The sequence below is a fragment of the Aphelocoma coerulescens genome, chromosome 27 (genome assembly GCF_041296385.1).
Source record: "Aphelocoma coerulescens isolate FSJ_1873_10779 chromosome 27, UR_Acoe_1.0, whole genome shotgun sequence".
Classification (NCBI taxonomy): Eukaryota; Metazoa; Chordata; class Aves; order Passeriformes; family Corvidae; genus Aphelocoma; species Aphelocoma coerulescens.
This window is the reverse complement of record NC_091040.1, coordinates 3,324,746-3,340,507: the sequence shown is the minus strand read 5'-3', so window position 1 is coordinate 3,340,507 and position 15,762 is coordinate 3,324,746. Positions and strand designations below refer to the sequence as shown.

General features: G+C 53.1%; 3 protein-coding genes across 9 annotated transcripts; 1 reads left to right on the top strand and 2 right to left on the bottom strand.

Moving 5' to 3' along the window:
- Positions 1–1,077: 1,077 nt before the first annotated feature.
- PSME3 (proteasome activator subunit 3) lies at positions 1,078–7,358 on the bottom strand. The gene is made up of 11 exons (XM_068996213.1): positions 7,253–7,358; positions 6,629–6,661; positions 6,263–6,325; positions 5,707–5,811; positions 5,361–5,409; positions 4,647–4,759; positions 4,086–4,154; positions 3,806–3,873; positions 3,597–3,651; positions 3,261–3,347; positions 1,078–2,801 (listed from the first exon to the last, which is right to left on the bottom strand). The coding sequence occupies exons 1-11, from the start codon at positions 7,292–7,294 to the stop codon at positions 2,721–2,723; spliced, it is 765 nt and encodes a 254-aa protein (XP_068852314.1). The 5' UTR covers positions 7,295–7,358; the 3' UTR covers positions 1,078–2,720.
- Positions 7,359–7,512: 154 nt separating this feature from the next.
- On the top strand, positions 7,513–11,635 carry BECN1 (beclin 1). 2 transcript variants are annotated; one of them, XM_068996206.1, is made up of 11 exons: positions 7,514–7,687; positions 7,771–7,838; positions 7,917–7,975; positions 8,347–8,437; positions 8,691–8,827; positions 8,996–9,190; positions 9,397–9,543; positions 10,028–10,177; positions 10,263–10,323; positions 10,800–10,942; positions 11,245–11,635. In XM_068996206.1, the coding sequence occupies exons 1-11, from the start codon at positions 7,561–7,563 to the stop codon at positions 11,411–11,413; spliced, it is 1,347 nt and encodes a 448-aa protein (XP_068852307.1). In that variant the 5' UTR covers positions 7,514–7,560; the 3' UTR covers positions 11,414–11,635. The 2 variants fall into 2 exon arrangements, with proteins under 2 accessions (XP_068852306.1, XP_068852307.1); XM_068996205.1 differs by having other exon boundaries at positions 7,513–7,687; positions 7,771–7,975.
- Positions 11,636–11,728: 93 nt separating this feature from the next.
- CNTD1 (cyclin N-terminal domain containing 1) lies at positions 11,729–15,714 on the bottom strand. 6 transcript variants are annotated; one of them, XM_068996210.1, is made up of 8 exons: positions 15,272–15,714; positions 15,104–15,179; positions 14,690–14,861; positions 14,097–14,259; positions 13,495–13,639; positions 12,991–13,135; positions 12,834–12,904; positions 12,539–12,651 (listed from the first exon to the last, which is right to left on the bottom strand). In XM_068996210.1, the coding sequence occupies exons 1-8, from the start codon at positions 15,441–15,443 to the stop codon at positions 12,636–12,638; spliced, it is 960 nt and encodes a 319-aa protein (XP_068852311.1). In that variant the 5' UTR covers positions 15,444–15,714; the 3' UTR covers positions 12,539–12,635. The 6 variants fall into 6 exon arrangements, with proteins under 6 accessions (XP_068852308.1, XP_068852309.1, XP_068852310.1 ...); XM_068996211.1 differs by having other exon boundaries at positions 12,834–12,901; positions 13,039–13,135; XM_068996207.1 differs by lacking the exon at positions 12,834–12,904 and having other exon boundaries at positions 11,729–12,651; positions 13,074–13,135.
- Between the last annotated feature and the right edge of the window lie 48 nt (positions 15,715–15,762).

Sequence of the window (15,762 nt, the reverse complement as noted above, 5' to 3'; positions counted from 1 at the left end):
GGGATCACAGACAACAACAAACCCTCCCCTGCTCCCACGGATGAACTCCACTCCCTGCTGGCACCTGCCAAGACAGTTGTCCTGGATGCTCCATCCTTCCATGGGACTGCTGGCACTGGCTCCCTGGGAGTTCAGTTTGTTTGACTGCAGTGAGGAGGAGCCCCTCATGCTGCACCACATCAAGTCTTGCCAGCAAGTCCTTCCTTTGGGCTCTGCTCCAGCCACCTTGGCCCTGAGACCTGTTTGCAGCTCACTGCCCCCTCCCTGCATGGGTCAGGCACCTGCAGGGCTTTCCCACACCACAGGAACTTTCCTGCACAAGTGGCTGCTCCTGTTCCTGGGCAGCCGGAGGTGCCACAGGTGGGAGCCCCGGTCTGCAGCAGCTGCTCCCAGGGCCAGTCACAGACCCTGCCTAGTAGCACCATGGCCAGGACAAGCACAACCCCAAGCAGGCACCAAACCCTGCACCAGGGGCTGGCTCATGGGGGCTGCAGCCCTGCAGCTGGAGGCAAGACACTCAGGAAAGCCTCAAGTGCTCCTCGAGAGGCCTCTGTGCTGCGGCATGGAGGAAAGGCAGGAACAGGATGATCCCCAGAAGAGCAGAGCACACTGTGGCTGGGGACAGAAGGGCAGCTGCCTCTCCTTGGGTACCACACACGGAGCAGCCAGGAGCAACAGACTCTGTGCCCCACAGAGATGCTGGGTGCTGCATCCAGGACAGCCCAGAGACACCTGCCCAGAAGAACCTGCCTGGCAGAGAAACCCTGGAGCAACTGCAGGCTCAGAGAACACCATGCAACGTCCCCATATCTGCTTGAACTGGGATGGCCCAAGTCCCACTTCTTGGCTGAGATGGGACAGATTCCATCAAACCCAAGCCCACGAGCAAAATCATGCCCAATGTGAGGCATGCTGAAGGAACAGAAACAACCTACAGCAGGCTAGTTTATAACACAGTCAAAAAGAGGAATGAGGAGAATGAAGGGAAGGAGCAACTGAACGTGAGAAAGGCAGAACCAGAACTGGACACTAAAACTGCATGACCTAAGAGCCCAGCATCACACACAGGGGGCTGCCTTGAAAGAATTCCAAGTACCTTATTTTAATTTCTTGACATGGTAAAAGTTTACATACGTTCATCTGGCAAAGAAAGCTGAACAAATTGAAAGGAATCAATACAAAGAAACACAAGGGGAAGTGCTGCTCCCAGACAGCAGCTCAACGCAGTTGGTTTGTTACTGAATATTTATTAGCGGGAAGACTAAGAGTTGACTTACTACAAACAACAACAGAAGAGTCTATAGCAAGGGCCAGCAGCCCGCCGCACTCTGGGCAAATCCCTGGGAAACCAGCAAGAGACAACATGGCTCTTAGATGTGGAAGCAGAAAAAAACAACAACAAAAAAACCCCTAAAAACAAATTTAAAAAAAATAAGGGAAGAAAGTTCATTCCATTTGTCACTGTTGTTACAATGAGATTAACACAACTCTTAAGGCTACTGCACAATAAGAATATACAGGTGTAACAGCGAGACCTGCGAAACAGCGAGTTCCTGAAACAAATGATTTAACGTTCCCTGATTAGGGGACTTAAGTAGAAATACTATAAATAAGAAAATTTTGAAGCCTGCAGCGTTATGGGCCCACTTGCCACACACAAAAACTGACGCAATACAACCAGTCATTTCCAAAGGGGTTTGTAATGGACCACGAAATGTTCTGGCAGCTTAGAGGAGTCACGAGGCACGGGAGCGTGCCCTTTGCAGGGGAAAGACTGCAAGGTCTGCAAGGTTCCAGGTGGGTATCAGCCACCCTCACCATCAAGCACCAGCTGTGGCAGCCAGCTGTGGCAGCCGGTCTGCTCTGCCCAGGCACCGGGGAGCACTGCCAGGGACAGGGGGGCTCAGTCTGATCACATGCAGAGATATTTTAGGACTTTAGCATCAGATCTCCAGCCCGTCCCTTCCCTCAGCCCAGGCAAAAGCAACTCATGCTGAAGGGGCAACCGGGACGTATGTGAAAGAACGTTGGTTTTAGCCAAGAAAGTGGCTCTAGTCAAATGGCAGAAGCCACCTGAGCTCATGACAGCCAGGACAGCACCAGCTCTAGTTCCAAGCATTTGCTCTGCACCAATCCAGACAGAACTGGTGAGGCAGAGACCTGTGGGGCAGGCTCTGCTGAGCCAGGAGAGAGCAAGAAAGGGAGTGCAGATGGCTCAGCGGCATCAGAGCACAGCTGCCAAGGGGCAGGGTCCCTGGTCAGTGCAGAGCTGGTGGCAGAGGGGCCTGGCCACAGCTGGCAGCGGGGACAGAGCTTCCCTGCTGTGGCACTGCCGGGCCTGCCGTCGTGCTGGGCTGTCTGCCCTGTTCCCAGAGACCCCAGTGCAGCCACCAGACAAGAGATGGGACAGGACAAGGGCTTGGTCTATAGTGTTCCCACTCAGGTAGGAAGCAAGGCATGAAGGAATGTCCCTGCCTGGCTGCAGCAGCCTCTGGGGCGTCCAATGCAGCATGGCCTCTACTACCAGTGACTAGAGGAAGAGGGAGAGCTCCTGAGACCTGAACAAAACCAATCACAGAACTAGGCAAGAATTTCTTTAGAGTTTAACTAAGAATGCAATACTATTTCCAGCCAGTTTCCCATCTCGATAGTCACGTAACAAACCAAGGCAATGACGGTCTTTAGTTGACTGAACAGTTCTCAAGTTCAAACGTTGACACTTAATAGAGGGTCTCAGCATTGCTGCTCCGAGGCCTCTTGATCTTCTCAATGTTTTTAAGGATCATGTCATGCAAAGTGACCTGCAAAAAGGAAGAACAGGACTCAGACAGGAAGCCATCCAGCTTCACCATAAGCACTGGTTACCACAGCAGCACCACTCTCCTTGGCACCCCCCTCAACCACACACCTGGTTAAGGTAAGGGCTTCCTTCAGCCAGTACATGTAATACCAAAAACATTTATTCAGAAACCCTAGGATTGGCTCCTACTGTATGAAGAGCTTAGGATCAGGTTCCCACAGAGGGGGAAAGAGTATTTTGCGCTAGGGCCCTGTGAACACTGCTGGAAACATCTGCATCTCTAGGAGATGGTGGAGAAGCAACAGTTGGCTCGTCCCGCTGGAGCAAAAGCGGGAAGCAGGCAGGCTTCCTGCCAGGAGTGGACGTGCTCGGGGGGAAAGGGGAGACAAGCAGCAGCAGGATCACAAGGGCTCTTCACTGCTGCACGAGGAGCCAGTGTGAGCTCTGTGTTTCCACTTACATATTGATTTCTCAGCTCTGAAATGATGAGGCGCAGACTAATGTACTCCTTCTCGTCGATCTCCGTCACGGTGCGGCGATAGTCCTCCTGCCGAGGGCAGACACGGCTCAGCTCAGCTCAGCTCAGCTCAGCTCAGCCTCCCACACTCTCAGGGAGGGTCCTGCCCTCCACAAAGGAACCCCCCGCTGCAGCTTGCTGCCCTCAATCCTTGTATAATCCCCGCCCCCCCTCTTCCCCCAGGACCCTCAGCTCAAAAAAGATGGTGACAAAGCAGCTCAAAGAGTCCCAAGAAGCAGCAGCATAAACATGCAAATCTCCATGTCCCCGGTGACTTACCACATGAGGGTACTTGGCTATTTTGGAAACCAACTTTGCTCTTGTAATATAGTATCTGGCAGGAAAAGGGAGAGACTAAAGCTCAGGTAAACAGCACCAGGATTATTTTCAGGTCCAAGCTGCCCTGTCACAGCAGCTGGGGGACCCTTCCCAAACACATTCGTTTTCCAAGGAGATCCCAAAAAAGAAGTCTGTTCTTGCATGCCTACCTAGAAATCTGGTCCAGGTAAGATGCTGCCTCGCTCTCCACAGTCCGAAGCTCAGCAACTGTTTCTTCCTGCAAGGGAGACAAGGAAGCTATTAGCTCCAGGAGGCTGCAGCTGGCCCTCAGGGCTCGGAAAACAATGTCTCAGCAGCACCACATCAAGCTCAGGTTTGGGTTTTAAAACCTAAACCAACCCCATGATTGCAGCTGCTGGACACCATGAACTGAAAGATTCAGAGGAACCCCAGAGACCCAAGTCCCTGGACCACAGAGCAGTGCCTCACCTGAATAGAAACACCAAAGTTGTTCCCATCCTCTATCCTGGGAATGAGAAGCTGCACCCACATTTTGACCTGCAGTGGAGAGATCACAATGCTGACCAATGCCAACACCTGCGTGAAGACTGCTCTCAGCAATGTCAGTAAAAGCTTCCCATGACCCTGCCTTTGCCACACAGCTCATGATAAACTGCTGCAGGTCCCTTATGCACCTATAACACTACCAAGATCACTTCCCACATGCCTTGATGCCATGCAAGCCAGCAGAGGCCCAGCTTCCCATGGGAAGCTCTCCTCACCATGCCAAAGGAGCTCTTGGCAGGAGTCTGTGCCTGTGCAAAAGAAGGGCAAAGCAAAGCCTCATGAGGCCTCAGAACAGACATCCTTCTCCTTCAGGTGAACAACGGAGCTCCCTGAGGGTTTCACCTGCCTCCCAGCCACTGTCAGACAGGGCAAAGCCCTGCTTTTCCCCATCTACAGCACAGAGGGACCCGCTCCTTTCAGAGCTTCCCCTCTCCAAGAGCAAAACCACCCTGCTACCTCCCCTTCCTCCAGGCTCACACCCACCGTATTGCACTTCTCAATGAGCAGCCTGATTTCTGGTTTCACTTTCTCGATGATGTCCACCAGCTGCTGGTTGCTCTTCAGCATCCCATTGGGCATCACAAACACTTTGGTACCTGCAGCAGAGACAAACCCCCAGTATCAGCCACTGGCGGGAACGGCCACGCCACGGTCGGACCGAGGGGTCACCTGAGCCTCATCTCCCACAAAGGCCAGAAAGGGACTGAGCCAGGCTATGGCTACCTGTAGGGAAGGGGAAATGGGACACGGGATAACAGCAGTTACCACAAGGGAAGGAAAAGAGAAAACACAGAGCAGGATGAGACTGAAGAGCTCGTGGATGCTGAGGCTGAGCACAAAGGGTTTTCCTGGTGCACATGTACAAGAAGTTTCTGTCTCAGCTTAATCCAAAGCCTGGAATCTTCTTCCAGACAAAGAGAGGAACTGCACAGAGCCACCAGGAGATCAGCTGCCTCTGTCAGGAGGCCAAGTTCAAGCCAAGTACTAGTTATGTCTGTCAGAGAAGTACTAATTATGCTTCTAAGAGCTGGAACCTGACTCCTCCACATCAAGACATCTGTAGGTCGGGCTCTGGCCTGCATGAGCAGCAGCTGCTGTCAGGGCAGGGCAAGTGGGGCTCACATGATTTGCATCCCCAAGGCTCAGTGCAGCGGTTCAGGGGGCAGGCAGCAATACAAGGGGCTTGGGGATTCTTACCCTGAAAGGTCTCTTCGTGGTCTTCCAGCTTCCTCTTTTTCATATTTGGCTAAAATATACAAAATGTTTTACTCACAAACTAGTCGTAAGCTGTAAAGGTGTTGCAAAGGAAAAAAAGGAAAACTTAGAGCCCTGCCATGTTCCTGGTTTCTAAGCACTCTTCCTTAAAGCCCAAGAAGGACTGCAGAGCAGTGTTACCTCCAGCAGACTTCCCAGGCTTGAGAGATCAATCTCTAAAAGCCTCTGGGCCAAGGCCTGTTGTTAAATAAGAACATCCTACCCCAGCACAGAGCGAACCATGCAGTTTTAATAGAAGCTGGGATCACAGCCAAGAGAGTAACCTTACCCCATCCAGTCCATCATGGCTGTTGGTGAGAAGAATTGGGTCAGGCACTGGGAGGTTCATGTCCGAATGGATCTGAGTAAGATCATGAATGTTCAGGATGGGTTCCTGCAAAATAAAGAAGATTTCTTATTTAATGATGAACTAACAAATTCTGCCACACCAAACACCGTGAGAAGACAAAAGACTCAGACCTCCCTCTTGTCCAACTGTAAAATTAGGATGAATGAAAACAAAAGGCCTAGCAATAGGCTGTGACCCCCCCACCCAGGAGCCACGGTCAGCTATTGGTGTCCGTGTGAGACCCCAGGACTGCCAGGGACAGCCCCCTGGGGAACATGTAGAAAGACAAATGTGAGAGATCACACAAAGAAAACTGCAAAATGCAGGACCCCCCCCAGAGCCAACAGCACTGCAGTGCATGTGAGCCATGAGCTGCTGCCTCGTGTCTCTGCAACAAGGTGACATGCACAGAAAGCAGCCGTGAGGAGACCTGCCACATCCCTTTCAACACGCAGCTGAAAATGGAAAAGGACATAGAGCACAGGGCACATCCTACCTTAAGGAACCCATCGAGCTCTAACAGCTTCTTTGGAAAAAAGTTTGCTACGAGGTCTTCAGCCTGAGAAAGAAAGAACAAACAGCGATGTGAAACTAAGGCCACGCAGCTCCCACCAGCAGGCAGGAACACCAGGGAAATCATCTGCCCACAAGCAGGAAACAGAGAGAATGCAAGTTCTTCCTGCTGCCAAGACCAAACAATGCCCGGGTGAGAAGAGAGCCACGAGGCTCTGGAACCTCGTTGCAGCGGGTGACTGATGCCCAGGCGTTGCTAAGCTTCCAGGGCAGGCTCAGCCGGCAATCCAGTCTGGCAGAAAGACGTGACTAAAAAAAACCTTTTTCCTGCTCGACCTGCGGCACTCACCTCACTCGTGATCCGCTCCCTGAAGGAGTCAACCTGCAGAGTGAAACAGGGACAGGTCAGGGTCGCTGTTGACCAGCGGGGCCCGGGGAGGCCGCGCACCGAGCCCGGCAGCCGCATGACCCTCCCAGCACAGCTCCCGCTCTCCCGGGAAAGGCGGAGAACGGGAGGAGTCTGCGAATACCGAGCGGGAGCTGCCCGGGGACGCCGGGAGCGGCTCTGTCCGCCCGCCCCGGACTCCGGGCGCCGCGGGGAACTGGAACCCGCGTGCCTCGCGCCGGGGTGGAAGATCCGCCGGGCCGCCCCGGGCCAGCGGCCACGCTCCGCCGGGGCACGACTCGGCCACGGGACAGCGCCGGCCGCATCCCCGCTCCCCCGGCGGTGCAGGGCCGGGCGAGAGTGGAGACACCGGGGGCTCGTCGGGGCGGGGGGGCCGCGCTCGGCGGCCAGGGTGGAACGGCCGGGAGGCACCGTGGGGCGGCCCCAAGCCCGCCCCGCCCCGGGCCGGCGCCAACCCAGCTCGGAGCGGGCCGGCGGGGCGGAGGCGGCGGCCGGGCCGAGCCGGGCCGGGCCGGGCCGGGCCGGGCGAGGCCAGGCGGGGCGGGGCGAGTTGCGGGGCGGGCGCACCTTGAGCTTCACCTCCGGGTCCACCTTGAGCAGCGAGGCCATGGCGGGTCCGGTCGCGGGGCCGCTCCGCTTCCCCGGGCCCACACCGGAAATGACCTCACGCCGCGCGCCCGCCAATGCCGCGCGCGCCCGCCGCCCGCGTGACAGCCCCCCGCGCGCACGCGCCGCCGGGTCCTGGCCGCTCAGACGGCCGCCCGGGGCGGGGACACAGAAAATGGCGCGGGCGGCCCGCGCACCCCTGCCAGGACCGCGCCCCGCCTGCGTCACGTCCGGCGCGCGGCGATGGCGGGGCGCGCGCGGGCGGCGCGATGGAGGGAGCGCGGGCGGGCGGCGGCACCGCGCACGTCAGCTTCGTGTGCCAGCGCTGCTGCCAGCCGCTCAAGCTCGACACCTCCTTCAAAGTCCTTGACCGCCTCACCATCCAGGAGCTCACCGGTACCGGGCCGCGGCGGGGTGGGGGGGCCGGGGCTGGGGTAAGGGCCCAGGCCTGGGCCCGGCTGACGCCTTCTCTCCCACAGCCCCGCTGGTGACCGCAGCCCCTGCCAGGCCCGGGGACCTGCACGAAGAGGAGAGCGCCCTGACGGAGGTATGGCGGGGCTGGGCGCGGGGGGGCGCGGCGGTAGCTCCCCCGGGCCTGCCGGTAACGATGCTTCCTTGCCCCCAGGAAGCCTTCGCGGAGAACCGGCAGGATGGCGTGTCCAGGAGGTTCATCCCGCCAGCCAGGTATGGCCTAGCTCGGAGCCTGGCCGCTCCCTCCGCGCAGCTTGAGCCGATGTTGTGACAGCGCCTGAGAATGCCCTGCCCCCCCCCTCATGGTGGGGGGTCACACGGGAGAGCTCCTGTGACCCCTTAGAGTTTCCCCTGCAGGATCCCCGTGGCCCTCGGGCTCCTTGGCAGTTTGAACGCAGAACTGCACATTCTTGGGGCATTTCTCCTCAACTGCGGGTCAGCACAAACCCGACAGAACCCCTAAAACACGGGCTGCCCCAGTCTCCTGCTCTCGCTTCTCCCTGACCCAGCCCCAGATTCAGGTGTGGCACTTGAGCTGCCTCCTCATGAACCTTGACACTCACCTCAGTAACGTTCTTTCCAAGAATGATGTCAACGGAAAGCGCCAACAGTTTCACGCTGATCGGAGAGGCGTCGGATGGTGGCACGATGGAAAACCTCAGCCGGAGACTGAAGGCAAGTGGGTCGTGAGCTGCTAAACTCAGATGCTTGGGAATGGAGCTTCAGTTTTTCTTGATGGTCTGCAAAACTAAACTGCAAAGTTTCCCGTAGCATTTGCTTTCCAGGGGTTTGTTTGGTGAGTAGTTCAGTAAAGCCAGGTTATTTGAATCAATATTTGACCTGCAAAAGAAGACTTCTGCAAACTGAAGCTGCTGAAAACCAGCAGGCAGTGTGGTTTCACTTGCACTAATGTGAGCTCTTCCTGCAGGTCACTGGCGACCTCTTTGACATCATGTCTGGGCAGACGGATGTGGATCACCCACTGTGTGAGGAGTGCACAGACACTCTACTGGACCAGCTGGACACACAGCTCAACATCACGGAGAATGAGTGCCAGAACTACAAGTGAGTGATCCAGAGATGACCCGAGACAGAGCTGCTGTAGCTTGAGGCATGATCAGTGCAGAGAGCTTGGGGCTGACAAGAGGTGCAGGGGCTGCCACAGAACTGGGGACTGGCAGTGCAGGACTTAACCAGGGTACATGTTTTGGTAATCCTATTGTCGTCCTTTAGGAGATGTCTGGAGATACTGGAACAGATGAATGAGGATGATAAAGAGAAGCTGCAGACAGAACTGAAAGAACTGGCACTGGAGGAGGAGCAGCTGATTCAGGAGCTGGAGGATGTTGAGAAGAACCGCAAGATTGTGGCTGAGGACTTTGAGAGAGTCAGGGCAGAGGCCGAGCGGCTGGAGCAGGAGGAGGCTCAGTGAGTGAACTGCATCTGCAGCTTGTGGCAGGGGTTGGAGGCAACTGATAAATGAGGTTGTAACATGAGAAACCTGTAAATGTGCCCAAACGCCAGTGGCTCGTTCTCTGCAGAAGGAAAGGTGGCCAGACCAAAGTGGCCTGCAGAGCTGTCACTCTGATGTAGCAGCCAGCAGTCAGCCCTTCTTGTCTTGCTTTTGCTCAAAGGTATCAGAAGGAATACTGTGAGTTCAAGAGGCAACAGCTGGAGCTGGATGATGAGCTGAAAAGTGTGGACAACCAAATGCGTTACGCCCAGATGCAGTTGGATAAATTAAAGAAAACCAACGTGTTCAACGCAACCTTTCACATCTGGTAACGCAGACACTGGAATGTCACATCAATTTTCTTGGAATCTGCAGTGTGAGGCTGTTTAAGTCACTGCATTTGACAGGAAAGGTGCAAGCCAGCTCACAGTTACCTCCCAGCAAAGCAATGAATGCCACCTCCCAGGAGTGGCAGCTGAGTAAGGTGTGCCAGGCTGTGGGACTGGGAAACGGCTCTTTCGCCAGCCCCAGTAACGCACTGGGAACCCCTGTGCCAGCCAGCAGTGACACTGGCATTGGGGTTCACTGAGCAGGTAGCTTAGGGGGGCTGGTTGGGGTTTTTGTTGTGTTTTTATAACCAAAAGAGAACAAGTGTTTGGTATTTAGACACTTGTTAAGAATAGGCCCAAACCCTCCGTGTGCACGGCTGGCACTGTGTGTGCAGTGCTGTTGGGACACAGCCCCTGTTTGGTTTATCAGGCCAGGAGCTGTTCCCAGCCCAGCACACTTATTTATAATTCTTCTTATCACAGGCACAGCGGGCAGTTTGGCACAATAAATAACTTCAGACTTGGCCGTCTCCCCAGCGTTCCTGTGGAGTGGAACGAGATCAACGCTGCCTGGGGGCAGACTGTGCTGCTGCTGCATGCCCTGGCCAACAAAATGGGCCTGAAGTTTCAGAGGTACATGCACTGCCACACACAGTTCCCTTACAGCCCAGAGGACAGGCAGACTCGGGTGCCTTTGAATTCTGTCTCCTTTTTTCAGATACCGTCTTGTCCCCTATGGCAACCACTCGTATTTGGAGTCCCTCACGGACAAATCCAAGGTGAGAGATCCCATACAAATCCTGGGACATTGAGCTTGAGTGCCAGAGCCCTGGTCACACTGGGGATGCAGGAAACAAACTTGGTCCCTATGAATGTGGAGTCCAGGAGAGCTGGCTGCCCCAGCTCCTCCAACATGGTAACATCTCACTCCAAATCCTGTATCGAGCCACTGGTGCTGCCAGCCAGCAGTGATAAAAGTGACAGAACTGTTGAATGACACACTACACATGGCCAGAGGCAGATGGCATGCTCTGGGGTGATTGGCAGGTAGATGGCCTGATTGGGGATTGGTGGAAGTCAGGAACATGTACCCACACATGGCAGGTACTTGCACAAAACCTGTCACACTTGCTCTGGGCCACAAGCCATTTCTCAGCATCCCATGACAAATTTAAGCTTCATGGGAGGTTAAAAAGCTGCACTGACCATATCAAAAACAAGTGCTTGGTGTGCCTGATACAAACCTCTTTTCCAGGAGCTCCCCCTGTACTGCTCTGGAGGGTTGAGGTTCTTCTGGGACAATAAGTTTGATCACGCCATGGTGGCATTCCTGGACTGTGTGCAACAGTTCAAAGAGGAAGTGGAAAAAGGTGAAACTCGGTTTTGTTTGCCTTACAGGTGAGTATTGCCACAAAACTGTCAAATTAACCCCAGTATGCTCCCCCTAGCACTGCTTGCTGTTCCAGTCCTGGCTTTCAGGATGATGTGATGTTTGCTCATGTGATGTGTGTTTGCTGGTTTCATTGAAGTTTAAAGCCAGCTCCCTTGGGGAAGTCCTGAAGCCTGCTCAATTCCCTTTAAAAACAAAGTATTCTGACAGGATAGCATGAATGTCAGATTTAAAATATAGTGCTTGATGTCATAGTGAGATTAAATGTTTGCAGTAGGAATGCACTAATTAAACCTTGTGTGTGATACAGGATGGACGTGGAGAAAGGAAAGATTGAAGACACAGGTGGCAGTGGTGGCTCTTACTCAATTAAAACGCAGTTTAACTCTGAAGAGCAATGGACAAAAGCACTAAAATTCATGTTAACTAACCTGAAATGGGGCCTCGCCTGGGTCTCATCCCAATTCTATAACAAATAACTGAGGTCAGAACTTGGCCTGGCAGCTGTGGAGTGTCTGCATTGTGTTGGAGAAAGACAAATTAATATGTCACTTAATATTAACCAGTACAAAATGTTTACAATACCAAAAATCCACAAGACACTTTATTTAAAATACCATTATTACAAGTAGTTTATAGAAAAGCAATATGCAAAGTTGTATCATTGAGCTGAACAGAATAAAACTCAGCTATTAAATGGATTCTGAACTGGTATTTTTGGGTTTATGGCCATGCACGTAAATCATTGTCAAACTTCAGAACACTGTGAGTTTGATGCTACTCTGTTACAGCTAATGCAAGGTTGGAAAAGCAGAACATTACAAACGGGGAATAATGTGGAAAAACTCCCAGAACTCTGCCTGGTCATTGAAGAGTAACTACAGTTTGAAATAAAGTATTTTCTAAGTCATATCAGCACTTCTTTGTGCTACTGAACTTGCACAAGGTTTGATACCATTTTAACACTGTAATCTCTCCTGCAGCCTGTTCCTGCACAGGGCTGCACTGAGGAAACAATAAAGCTATTCCATACTCCAGGTGTTTTCAGCCAGCAGTGCCTTGCCCAGCACAAACCCCTGGCACTCACAGGGACACGCAGCCTGGGCACTGCTGGCTGTGGTAGGGCAAGAGCAAACAGGCTCCAAGTGCTGGCAGAGAGGGAACAATCACAGGTGAGACAGGGATTGTATAAAAGCAGCGAGAGGAGACAGCATAGCCCCGTTTGTAATGCGGGTGTGAGAGCTGCTCCCAGCGATCCCGGTCCCAGCTGAGCCCCAGGCATGGCAGCACCTTTCAAACAACTCCTCTGAGGGGTCTCTGTGGTCAAAGGGAGCTTAGATTCACAACTTAGAAGATGCAGCTCTTACAATAAATCTTGTGGGGCATTTCTAAACGCTGTGGTGCTGTTGTGCCTCCCTTCAGAGCATGAGTGAGATGCCCAGCAGGATGAGCTTTGCTAATTAACACGTGACTGACGGGCTGTCACAGAGGAGAGACTTGTCAGCAGTGTGACAGTTCCTGCTGCTGCACCAGTGACCGGATGGACAGGCTGGTTCTATTTCTGAGGCAGAACTCTGTTCTTGGGAGATTTGGCTCCACAGTTCCTGTGGTGCTGCTCGGGTGTGGTGCTGCCAACTATGCGCCTCACCACAGCGTAGGAGAACTCCAGAATGCTTTGTGGAGTAATGCCAGTGATACAGTTTAAATGCTCCACAACCTGAAAAAAAGGAAAGATAACAGCACCTAAACACCACGAGTTTACAGACTAACAAAGAGTAACTGCTCCATGGGCACATTTCACAGGGAGTTGTCCCATGAGATTGCTTCTCTACCTGCCAGTGAAACATTGCCTGTGGGGTTTTGTTCTGGCTGTGAAGCACTGAAGGTGAGGATACTCACCAGTGCCAGCACATGCTGCACACAGAACTGCCCCATGCCCTCAGCTCTGACAGAGGCCCACACGATTCCTGCTAAAAAGACAGAGGTGTTCCCTCCCTCATGCCACTCCCAGTGCAGCCCCACCCGTTTCCTTGCTGTGCTGAAACAGATAAACCACCTTGGCATTGTGTCCCCGTAGAGCCAACGTGTTCAGCAGCGACTGTACCTGCTCCCAGTGGTCAGGGCTCAGGATGAACACACCTGTACTGATGACTCCAACAGCCAAGAGCATGAAATCTTCCTTCACTGTTAAAAACTTGGCTCTGCAGAAGGAAAAGTGTGTTCAGGTGTAAAATGCTGCTTCACAGTTCTGCTGCTGCAGTTGCCAATGCCCAGGATATGTTGGCTTATTCAGGCCAACCAAAGCCCAACACCAGTAGCTGGAACTGACAGTGCAAGGCTGGACTTTTAACACTTTCCTTGCCCATGAAGCAGCTGTGGAGAAGCATGTTGCTTTGAACTGGTGTATTCATAAACAATGATGAATGTCCCCCAAATTAGTTTTTTTTTTTTAACATACCCCAAAATGGCATAATGAGAGTTATGCTACTATTTATTAGCTTTTTTAAAGGGTTTTAATTCCAAAGGGTTATTTTAAGTCATTGTCAGGTAAGACCCTTACATCTGCAGTTTGCTTGGTGTGGAGTTTTCGATGGCAATCTTCAGCAAAGTGTCATAGATGGTCTCTCTGGTCAGGTAGCAGAAGTCCAGTAGCTGTACACACAGCTGGTGTAAGGGTTTTGCAGGAAGCAAGCAGCCGTTGTATCCTGGCAGAGATCACACCATCAGTCCCACATTTTGGGTCACTAAATTCAATCAGGAGTGTCAGGTACCATTATGGAGAGACAGAGAGTTCTGAGGACAACTGCCCTGTCTCTGAATGCCACAGGATCCCTGAGCCTCAATATAATTTCACTCTGAAATTCAGGCTGTCAGACCAGAGCCAAGAAAATGGTGAGTGATTGTAGGAAATGTGGCCTGGCACGAGGTTCACAGCCTTTAAACTCTTAATCTTTTACTGAATGAGTCATGACTGGCTGTCCAACAAAATTCATCACATTCTACAAAGGACAAAGTTCTTATCTAAAAAGTGAAGCCCCGGACAATCTGAACAGTTCCATGTGCAAAAAATCTGTAATACGAGACATTTTGGTTCAGATTGGCAGCAGCTCTATGACCCTACTAAAAAACTTCCTTCCCGTTCTCTCTGACTGATACTCTCACCTAGAACCTCCAGAAGCAATTCCACGTAGGCCAACGGAGTTGACACATTGATGTGGAAGTGCAGAGTGTTTAAAACAGCAAGCTCCGACTCCAGCAACTCCTGTTTAGTGTAGGAGTATTTTAAGGATTGCAGAAATTTTAAAGCTGTGTCACTGGTCACTCTCTGAAAAAAAAAGACACAAAATGTCTTCCAGGCAATAAGGCACTTGGTAGGAGTGAAGTGTCCTGTCACCTCTCTCCTCCTGCAGCTCACCCGCCTGTCCTTTGAGCTGGCATGAGAAATCCAGCTCTGACCTTCCCCACAGGTTTCCTCCACTCAATAAACCATCCCCAGGCAGGTGTGAACCCCTGTAGACACAAGATTTTTGACAACCACAGGCCAAGATTTTCCTGCACTTTTTCCCCCCCAGCACTGGGAACAGAGCAAATTGTTACTGGATGAGTAGCAATTCGCCTGCCCTAAAGGGAATGTCATGTCCTTGGCATTTCATTATCACTACTGTCTTTCAAATGGGAAATCTATTTTTAAGAGATGTTAATACACTGCAGGTTTAAGCACACTGCTAAAGCAAGGGCAGGCTGAGCTGGCTTACGCTGTAGTGCAGGGAGAGCTTGCTCGCGAGCTGAACACACGACACGAGCCGCAGCACAAAGGTGTTGGCTATCTGCTCCCTCACAGAGCTCCAGCTGCTCCTCTGCCCCTGGTCACGACCTTTAGCGTTCCTGCTGTTATCACACATCTGCTCTACCTGCTTGATCATGAACCTGCAAAACCCACAATTGCTCAGAGAATGGTTCTGTCGGCTGAGAAAAAGGAAGAAAGGCAATTCCACTGATGCTTAAGACTGTACACAGAATTTATCATTTGGATTAAACGAATGAAGAGGCAAAGCCCTCAGCACACACATTAGTCATGTGTGGTTTGTGTGAGGGGGACAGACTGGGACAGGGCATGGGCACTATAACCATATCAGAGAATGGGAAATGCTGTTCAGGACTCTTATTACCTTTCAAGTAACTCCACTGCGTGGTACCGTGTCGATTGGTCCAAGTGCCATTTTTCAGACAGAAGGAATATAAATTCTACAAAAAGCACAGCAGTCACTCATTTCAGTCTCCTGAAGCTCACTGTACAGCTGTCACCTGCCCCAGGAGCTGCTGTAGCTAAGCCTCACCCACGATCCGTGTCTCTTTGAAGTACCCAGCCTGCTCCGGCAGCTCACTCAAGTACTGCTCGTTCTCCGTGGCCAAGTGGATCAGTGTGTCCTCGATAATTTCAGGAGCAACCCCACTGAACATGGGGCCTGAGTCACGGCCCCGGGGTTCCAATGGCACCTGAGACCCCATTTAGCCGGTCAGGGCCGAAGCCGTAAGGACAATGATTTCACCAGCCCCACAGGGACAGACCGGGACAGAGCTCCTGCAGCTCCTCCCGGCCGCTTGAAGACGGCACTGGGAGGGGACAGCCCCTCGGTGGCAGGTGGCGGGGAAGGGGCGGGCGCTCGGGCGGGGGCTCGGGCAGGCCCCGGTGCAGGCCCCGGTGCAGGCCCCGCTCCCGGCCCCGCTCCCGGCCCCGCTCCCGGCCCCGCTCCAGGCCGGACGCGGCTCCCGCCGCTGCAGCGCCTCAGCGCCGTTCCCGTCACGTGACCCCGCTCCGCCAATCAGC